At 35.7% G+C, this 9715-nt stretch overlaps 1 protein-coding gene across 1 annotated transcript; it reads left to right on the forward strand.

Moving 5' to 3' along the window:
* The first annotated feature begins 215 nt into the window (after positions 1–215).
* LOC127092925 (vacuolar-sorting receptor 1-like) lies at positions 216–6524 on the forward strand. The gene is made up of 12 exons (XM_051031820.1): positions 216–810; positions 1624–2316; positions 2399–2487; positions 2598–2667; positions 2745–2828; positions 2927–3003; positions 3098–3179; positions 4192–4274; positions 4391–4457; positions 5515–5643; positions 5728–5840; positions 6098–6524. Exons 1-12 carry the CDS (start codon positions 504–506, stop codon positions 6194–6196), a joined length of 1893 nt encoding a protein of 630 aa, XP_050887777.1. The 5' UTR covers positions 216–503; the 3' UTR covers positions 6197–6524.
* Positions 6525–9715: the final 3191 nt, after the last annotated feature.

Genomic DNA, 9715 nt, shown 5'->3' on the forward strand with positions numbered 1-9715 from the left:
AAATAGAGTAAATCAATTTAAATATTCAATATATATATATATATATATATATTTTAAAAATAAATATAATAATTTTTTCTTATTAGTATAATCCCATAATTTGATTTTGAGTTTTTATGGTTTTGTTTTTAGTTTGTTTGGGAATTAATTCAGGTTTAAGATATATACAAAATAAAAATTATATATTGTTTTATGATAAGGAAGCTAAGCATGGAAACCGTGATAATCTAACACTTTGTTTTTTTCCCGTGGACTCAACAAAGAATACTAAGATTTAGAGCGAGAAATAACCTTTACCGTTTCTCTCTCTAGAACTTCACTAGACGAGTCTTGCACTTGTAACTTTTTTTTTCTTTCTCTACCAACAAATTAAGGAACTGCGAGTGAAGAAACATCCATAACTTCCCCATTTCCTTTTGCTTTTTATTTTTCTTTTAATAAAACAAACTGTTGATATATAAAATCATCTCTGGATTTGGGATTCAAAACGCAGTTGCGGAAAAATGAAGCTTCAGAGCTTTTCTCTGGCTTTATTTTTAGGGTTTCTGCTACTATCGTTGACGCCGTCGTCGATGGCCAAATTCTTGGTGGAGAAGAATAGCTTGAGGGTGACGTCGCCGGATTCTATCAAGGGAACATACGATAGCGCGATTGGCAACTTTGGGATTCCTCAATACGGTGGTAGTATGGCTGGGAACGTTGTGTTCCCGAAGGATAATCAGAAAGGTTGTAAAGAGTTTGACGAGTCGGGGATTTCATTCAAATCGAAAGCTGGTGCTCTTCCCACCTTCGTTTTGCTCGATCGGGGAAGTATGAATGTTCTACCTTTGTGATTTTTTTTTAGTTTGTTGTATAAGATTGTTTTCCTTTTGGTTGATTGTTCTGCTTGCTGTTGAGCTAAATTTGGTTGCTATTGTTTGTTTAGCAGTGTCAGTTTTGTTTTGTTTGGTTAGTGAAGACTTGCTATGACTTGTTTTTCTCTGCTAATCTGCTTGTTTATCTATTGTTTTGCATTGTGTATGTTTGGTTAAGCAATTCTAGAATTGTAGAATTGATTTTGGAATGATTTTTAGGTGTTTGGTTCTTCTAAAGTAGAATTGGTTCTACGGTTCTACCTCCAGAATTGATTATATTTGAAGCTAGAATTTGTAGCTTTTGAGTCCAAACGAGACTTTTACATTGAAAATTTACTGTTCAACTCAATTTTGCATGAATTTATTCAAATATAAATCTCTTTATCTTCAATTCATATTTAGTCAAAATCAATTTTACAGAATTAATTCACTCAGAATCTATTTTTTTCACCGGTGAACCAAATACACGCTAAATGTTACTTGATTGCTTCATGTTTAAAGGATTCTGCATGCTAGATTTAGTCTTTAGGTTTTCAAAGTGCTACATGGCGACCCTTTAGTTATTTTGAATGGATTGGTTGTTTATGGTTCTTCCTTAGGTTTTAATTGATGATTGAACATATATGGATTCGGTCATTTATATTTGTGCTCTGATTTTACACTTGCACTTAGAAATTGATAATTGGAGTTGCATGATATACTTATGGTGATGTTTTAAATTGTTCTCTCTTCTGGTGGATTATTATTGCAGTTTACGTGTTTATTGCAGGTTGCTTTTTTGCTTTGAAGGTGTGGAATGCCCAGAAGGCTGGAGCTTCTGCTGTTCTTGTTGCAGATGATATTGAGGAAAAACTAATCACCATGGACACCCCCGAAGAGGATGGGTCATCTGCAAAATATATAGAGAATATAACAATACCTTCGGCTCTCATAGAGAAAAGTTTTGGTAAAAAATTGAAGAGTGCCATAAGTAGTGGGGATATGGTGAATGTAAATCTTGATTGGAGGGAGGCTGTCCCCCACCCTGATGATCGTGTGGAGTATGAGCTGTGGACCAACAGCAATGACGAGTGTGGAGTTAAATGTGATATGTTGATGGAATTTGTGAAGGATTTTAAGGGTGCGGCACAAATATTGGAGAAAGGTGGCTTTACTCAGTTTACACCCCATTATATAACTTGGTACTGTCCTCAGGCATTCACGTTAAGTAAACAATGCAAGTCTCAGTGCATTAACCATGGAAGATATTGTGCCCCAGATCCTGAGCAAGATTTTAGCACTGGTTATGATGGGAAAGATGTAGTTGTTGAAAATTTGAGGCAGTTATGTGTTTACAAGGTGGCAAATGAAACCCAAAAGCCTTGGGTGTGGTGGGACTATGTCACTGATTTTCAAATTAGGTGCCCAATGAAGGAGAAAAAATACAATAAGAAATGTGCAGATGCTGTCATTGAATCACTTGGCAAGTGAATCTTCATTGATTTTGATGTTTTTCTAGGGTGGTTGAAAACAACTTCTCAATTATGATTATTCAATATCTGCAGGTCTTGATATTAAAAAGATTGAAAAGTGCATGGGAGATCCAGATGCCGATTCTGAAAATACTGTTTTGAAAGAAGAGCAAGATGCCCAAGTACTCCTTTATACCTTTAATTTGCTTATGTTGTCGTTTGATTGATTGTACAAGATAACTATCGTTATTATATATGCATAAAAAGATCTTTAACAAACTAGTTTTTGTAGATTGGGAAGGGATCGCGAGGTGATGTTACCATATTGCCTACTCTAGTTGTCAACAGTCGTCAGTATCGAGGTTTGTACAATGTGCTTCTCTCATTGATATTGATTGGTTTTAAACTCTTACAATATTATTCATTTTTGTTTGTGCAGGAAAATTGGAGAAAGGTGCTGTTATGAAAGCTATTTGTTCAGGTTTTGAAGAAACTACTGAACCAGCTGTTTGTTTGAGCAGTGGTAAATGCTTACTATCCCTTACTCATGGGTGGATATACTTTTGTTTAACTTTTAGTTTAAAACCCGACTCTTTTTGATTGGCAAACCTTACTTGATAGAGGTGGAGACAAACGAGTGCTTGGATAACAATGGTGGTTGTTGGCGGGACAAAGGAGCTAACATAACTGCATGCAAGGTATTGTACTTTAGTAAAAAAAGGTATCTAATGACAGAGCAAATTGAATTCCAGTTTTCTATACTCATGTATATATATGCGAATATTTATACAGGATACTTTCCGCGGGCGAGTATGTGAATGCCCCTTGGTAGATGGTGTGCAGTTCAAAGGAGATGGTTATACGACTTGCGAAGGTTAAATACACAGCATTTACTTCTCTAGTTGCATAAATTTCATCAAAATGTTCTATAACTATGTGCATGTTACTTATAATTGAAGAAAAAGACTAAGATTGACTTGGGATGATCCATATCTGACATTGTGAACATTGATCCGTGATCTTCCTAGGCATAAAAGACTCCCTCATGAATCATGATTCCTCATATTTATTTAGCAAGTTTATTAAACTTCACTAAAATGAAATAGAGGGGTTCAGGGATTGGTTATTTACTTATTGTTATCATTTCTGTTCATTGGGCAAAAGGGTTGATAATTTTTTTAAGGCGTGTTTTAAAGGTTAAATTATTTTGTAGGCTCCTATTCTTCATTTTATTTTTTAAACTGTTCCTATTGTTTCATTTCATTTTTAAATCCTTATACTTCTATTTTATTAAATAGATCTCTCGCAGTTGGCAGCTGTTATACTCTGTCAGAGGATATTCACAGTTGTTTTCTTTTCATTTTATGTACTGTTATACAACTTCATAATAACTTAATAAGTAGGGACCTAAGTGAAAACTCAGGCGGTGTTTGTAAGAGTTTATTTGGACTTGTCTTATGATATTAACACTCGTGCAAATGTTTGGAAGAGCTTAGTAAAACAACTTTTGATTTTCCCATTATTCTGTTTTCAACTTATTCTCATAAGCTTCCCAAGATAGCTCATAAAAACAATATATGCAGAAGATATGTGGACTTTATCCTGATTATCTCTTTGATTGTGAAACAGTACATGCATAAATATTTATATGATGAATACTTTTTGAATAATTGTTGAATTAAATTGTTTACTCGAACGCCCTCCTCAGTTATACTGCAAGAACATGTTCCAAATTTTTTAAATATGTAGGGATCCAGTTGAAAACTTCTAAACTATAGGGATCTTGTCATAATTGCAGTAAAATTATAGGAAACCATAGAGTAAGTTACCTTTTTTAAATAATGTGTATTCATAGTTTCACTCAGCTAGTTTATTATGGGTTACAGCTAGTGGACCTGGACGATGCAAGATAAACAATGGAGGTTGTTGGCATGATGCCCGGAACGGACATGCATTTTCTGCTTGTTCGGTTAGTTGCTTCTCTTGACACTCCAGTAACTTGTTTTGTCTTCACTAAATATTTAGCATTTGATTTTTTTTTTTGAAAACGAATCATGACTTACATTGTCATACCTTCATGAACAGGATAATGGAGGGATTAAATGCGAGTGTCCTGCAGGGTTTAAAGGTGATGGTGTTAAAGATTGCATAGGTGAGATTGTTTAAATGCTACTACTATTTGTTTATTTTATTTACTTTTCATGTAGTGTACCTTGAATATCGGTTACCCAGAGCACTAAGTTTATGCACCCAAAATAGAATCCTGGATTTTGTGTTTAATATGTTTCTGAAAACAAATTGTTTTTAATATGTTGTCATGATAGGTGGAAATTCTCATTAATCTACTAACATGTGAAAAATAGTATTGCTGTTTTTCCGTCTCAAATTAGATGTCCCCTCTGCCATTTTCTGCCTCAAATTATTTGTCCTTTTAGAATACCAATTACCAGTGCAATATCTATTACTTTTTCCATTAATTTACCCTTATTTATTGTATTTTAATTCATCTAACTACTCCACGCCCTACTATTAATAAGTGTGTTTTACTTTTAGTAAATGACACTTGTTTTATCACTTGATTCGATTTGGATTAGTTTTTATAGCTTGTGTGGAAGCTCCTAAATTTTTGTAAGTATTTGTTTTCTTACTAAAAGAATCCTTATAAGCTCATAGTTTATGTGAAAACATATATGAGAGCATCTAAAGTCGAGGTGCAGAAATTGGGTTTTAAGTAATGCAAGTTGTTTTTAGAAAACGCAAGGTCATTGGCAAGATTATTGCTACTTTTCTTATAAAAGTGTGTTGAAAAGTTCATTGGAACTGTCTCTTGCTGTATACTTGGCTGCCAACCATGATTTATAACCCAGTAATAGTATGACGCGGAAAAAAAAGACCCAGTAGAAAAGTAACTTTTCCTTTTCATTTCCACTCAAACTAGTGGTTGAGATCAAAACCGTGTTTAAATACAACCCAGCTAGAACCTGGTTTGTGAGATATGCTATAAATGTTTTAGTCCCCACTCCCCATAAAACTCATTTTTGTTTTAGGCGATACAAATTATAAAATTATATCTCATGGTTAAAGTACTTAACTAGTCATAGTATTCCTTCAGCTCAAATTTGTGACATTGGTGATAGCTGAGAAAGTTTTATCATAACTAGAACAAATGAATATGTGACATTGAACTCCTTTGTGCTTCATTCTCGCAGACATTGATGAATGTAAAGAGAAGAAAGCTTGTCAGTGCCCTGAATGTAGCTGCAAGAATACCTGGGGCAGCTATAACTGCACTTGCAGTGGGGATCTTCTGTATATCAGGGACCATGATACCTGCATAAGTGAGTTACACACTAGTCATATGTTTTTCACGCTCAAACATTTGAATAAGCTTGTTTTCATATTCTCTTTTCGGTATTCTGCAGGTAAAACTTCTAGCCAGGAAGGAAAGTCTGCTTGGGCTGCATTTTGGGTCATCGTAACTGGCTTAGTTCTGGCCGCTGCAGGGGCATACCTTGTCTACAAATATAGAATAAGGGTAAGCTTGGTTGTACTCTCTCAGTTTAATTTGGTGACGTTGCCTTTATAAGATTTATGGCATGCTTTGAGATCCATTAAATTCCATACCAGCTGGGGTTTTTGTTTGAAACTCTAATACAGAAACACGACAAGTGCACCAGAGAATTTTGCACCAGGCCGCTTTATAGACATTTCTTCATTTATTATTTTCTTCTTCTGTAGAGAAGAGACATTTCCTTCATAGTATTTGACTGTATTTTGTTGGTGTTTTTGCAGTCATATATGGATTCTGAAATAAGGGCCATCATGGCACAATATATGCCATTGGACAGCCAATCAGAAGTTGTAAATCATGTCAACGATGAAAGAGCATGAAACTGAAAATGCGTCAGCCTGTTGGTGGGATCATGTGTTGAGACCTAGTTGTGGCATACCTTTTTATCTTTTCAGAATTCCGAGCATTGAATTTAATTAATAGACTGTATCATATGAACAATAAAAAACCGAGAATTAGATAGATGTCCTGCGTTTTTTATTGAGTGTAGCAAATTGTATACTTGAAAGAACTGAATTTAGGGCAGACTTTTAAGTTATTTTAGTAGATTTGTAGGTTTTCTGTTTATGTGACATCTTGTTCCACTCTTGTGATTGTAACTTATTTTGCTTCTAGTACAGGTTTATGTTAACACTGTTCTTCCATTGATTTGTGGTGTGCCCTTTGTTTATTTTCTTTCCTTTGTTGGCTTTTACAAGTTTGTCAAAAAAACCAACCCTGGGGAATTTGATTTGTGGTGGCTACTTGATCACACAGGTGAGTTTGGGATGCATTATGGAATTAGTGATTATGTGAGTTTGGGATGCATTATGGAATTAGTGATTATATCCTTGATCGTATGTAAAGATACATCAGCCTTGGTGTGACATAAATCCATTTTAATGTATAATTTGAGTTTTAACCATCTGGTTATTGAAGAGAGGCCTTAATAATTCACATTGGAGATTTTTTAATTCATCTTATATGTTTCTAATGTGAAAATTCTAAAATCTTTGGATGCACAAAATCCTGATTGAACGTTAGAATATTTCGGAGATGCATCTCTGAAATATATCAACACAGAATAAAGTATAAGTGATTTCTTGTTTATGTGTATTTAAATGAAAATTTATTGGCGTTATGTACAATGTTATGTGATGCAATATAAACCATAGAATCGATATACAAATAATGACGTTCATAAATCCAGAGGGTTCAAAAATGTCAAATATAAATAAAAGATCAATAAATAATGAAAAAGCTGAGAACAACAATAAAGTAGCATGGTGTCAAAATAGGATACGACCCACAATACTACTACTATATACTACTGCACTATTGTGTATGTCAAACTACATCGTCTCTGTCTTCTTGGCCATCAATATCCTTGTTCTTCGGCACTGTCTTCGATACATCAATGTCCCCTGTGTCTCCGTCATGATGACATATAGATCTATTAGAGAAAATACCTCTATTAATGTCTGCCTGCGCAATCTCCATACTGCGACGACATATAGACAAGATATTTTCAACATGATTTAACTGTGCTTGCTCCTCCTCTAGTTTCTTCTGATGAGTTGGTCTCGATGGATCTCCTAAAGCAGTATGCACCATGTACGGATGTGACACCTTGAAGAACCATCTGATATACCATTTGACGTAGCTCAAATCGCTCACGGATATGATACTCTACGCCTTCTTCGGTACCAGATGAGTCTCATAATCAGTGCGACGTTGCATGTGACCTGATTCACCTTTCACATTAAACACTCTCTCAACTTCGAGTACACGTAGACCTAAAAGAGGCCCCCCAATTATACTAATGGATCCGCTCAAAATCTTGGAAGTACCGTAGATAGACGACATCTGTATAAGTGACATTCTTGTCATAAAAATCGCAGTGCCAATCAAATATAACAAGTATGCTGTCATAACATGCGCTCTACGGAGTGCCACCTGTTGGTCACCACCCATAGCCCAATGTGCTATATGTAGCTTCTATGTATATACCTTTTTTCAGGTATTCAAATCTAGGACAAACCTGCTGGTCTTATCCAACTCCTCCTTCGCCTCCTCTGGGTCAGTCTCCAAATAGTCTACCATCATATCGAGTGCCTTATCTTTGATAATCCTCCCATGATCTAAAAGTCTCCGCCTAATCGGAAGATGTAGCAAACACGAGACATCATCAAGTGTGATAGGCATCTCATCAAGCGGGAGATGAAATAACGAGGTCTCCGAGTGCCATCTCTCCACGAATCCATTAAGTATCCCGTATTTGACTGTAGTATAACTGGTTATGCACAAGTCCTTCAGGCCAGATAAGGACAAAACTGCTTGAAACTAATCGTCATTCGGATGAGGCAAGTCAGTAATCTTTCGTCCGTGGTTAATAAACTTCTTTGGATCACGCTCCTGAAAAAAAATCAATGTCAGATATTTGTCAATTAAAATTCAGGTAAATAAAAAAGATTGAATCCAATTAATGCTACCTCTCCGTCTCAGATATGTCTGACAGTATGGTCTGGGTTCAGAGGCAGTAATGACAAATCTACAGGGCATCCTCTAAATGCCTCTGGCTCAGCATCCACAACAGCCTCACCCTCTGGAGGTGACACTGGATCAGCAGCCTCACCCTCTGGTACTTCTGGTATCACTGGTGACTCGGGTACCTCAGGCGCCTGAATAGGTAAAACCTGGCGCCTGCGGGAGGATGGAGGGACAAATGTGTCGGTAGGTGAAACCTGTCTCCTACGGGAAAAAGATGACGTAGAACCATGGGGAGAAGCACGAGCCCCAGAAGTAGATGACTCTGCATGGTCAGAGGGGCCAGGAGCATTCGAAACCTGCTGACTCTTCTTCTGCCGCACTGATGCGTGCTATGCAACCCTCCATGTCTCAGTCGATCGTGTCTATCGACCATGATGCCTATAAGTTAAAGTAAAGCAGACAATTAGTGCAAGCATACAACACCAAAGGAAGTAAAAAAAATAACAGTCAAAATTCCAGAGATGCATCTCTGAAATTTTCACCAACTCAGAAGCTCCGTTAATGGAGGCAATGCAAGCATCGAAACTCAAACAATATTGAATTGGTTGTCATTTTCAGCCAACTATCATGTTTTATACTATACTATCAATCATCTAAACAAAAACTTATACATCAATTTCTACTCATTTACACAAAAACTCAAACTTTTCAAAACATCAAAAAAATTTACAATTTTTCACTTTGCTTTTGCTTTAGTGTTGAATGATATTGATTGAAGTTCCTTTGATCTTGGTTGTTTGATATTTGACTTGTTGATGAGAATGAATTTGAGTGACTTTGGAGTGTTTTTTTGAGAAATATGAGAAATGAGGGAGAGTAAGGGTTCTGACGCGATTTAAACTACAAATCATTCCGGAGATGTATCTCAAACATTATTTCTTAGATGCATCTCTAAAATATTTTAACGTTCACTTATACTTGAGGTACATCCGAAAATGTATCTTCGAAATCTAAAAACATTTAAGTATTTTCGCGTGTCGGCTAAGAAACATATGCGGTGCATTAAAAAATCCCCATTCATATCAAAGTTAATCTTATATTCATTTCCGATAGAATGTCAAGTTTTTCGAAATTCAGTTGTGACACTAATATGGGTTCCAAACAAGTCTTCCAAAATTCAGTTTTGACAATAATATGGATTCCAAACTAATTTTAGAAGCAAACTCATTCAACTGTGACAGTATTATTGATTACAAACTAATTTTGGATTCTTGAAGTATACTAGTACAAGGTAAGATGCCAATGAGCAGAGGCCAGTAAAACAGTTGAGACAAACTTCAACAATCAAGAAAACAATGAATAATGAGTCA

This window comes from Lathyrus oleraceus, chromosome 6 (assembly GCF_024323335.1).
Source record: "Lathyrus oleraceus cultivar Zhongwan6 chromosome 6, CAAS_Psat_ZW6_1.0, whole genome shotgun sequence".
NCBI classification, from domain to species: Eukaryota; Viridiplantae; Streptophyta; class Magnoliopsida; order Fabales; family Fabaceae; genus Lathyrus; species Lathyrus oleraceus.

Excerpts from the sequence above, each read along its gene's own strand:
- LOC127092925 (XM_051031820.1), top strand. The coding sequence starts at position 504 with ATGAAGCTTCAGAGCTTTTCTCTGGCTTTATTTTTAGGGTTTCTGCTA. Across the intron at positions 2,317-2,398 it reads TGCTGTCATTGAATCACTTG|GTCTTGATATTAAAAAGATT; the intron begins GCAAGTGAATCT and ends CAATATCTGCAG. Across the intron at positions 5,644-5,727 it reads GGACCATGATACCTGCATAA|GTAAAACTTCTAGCCAGGAA; the intron begins GTGAGTTACACA and ends GGTATTCTGCAG.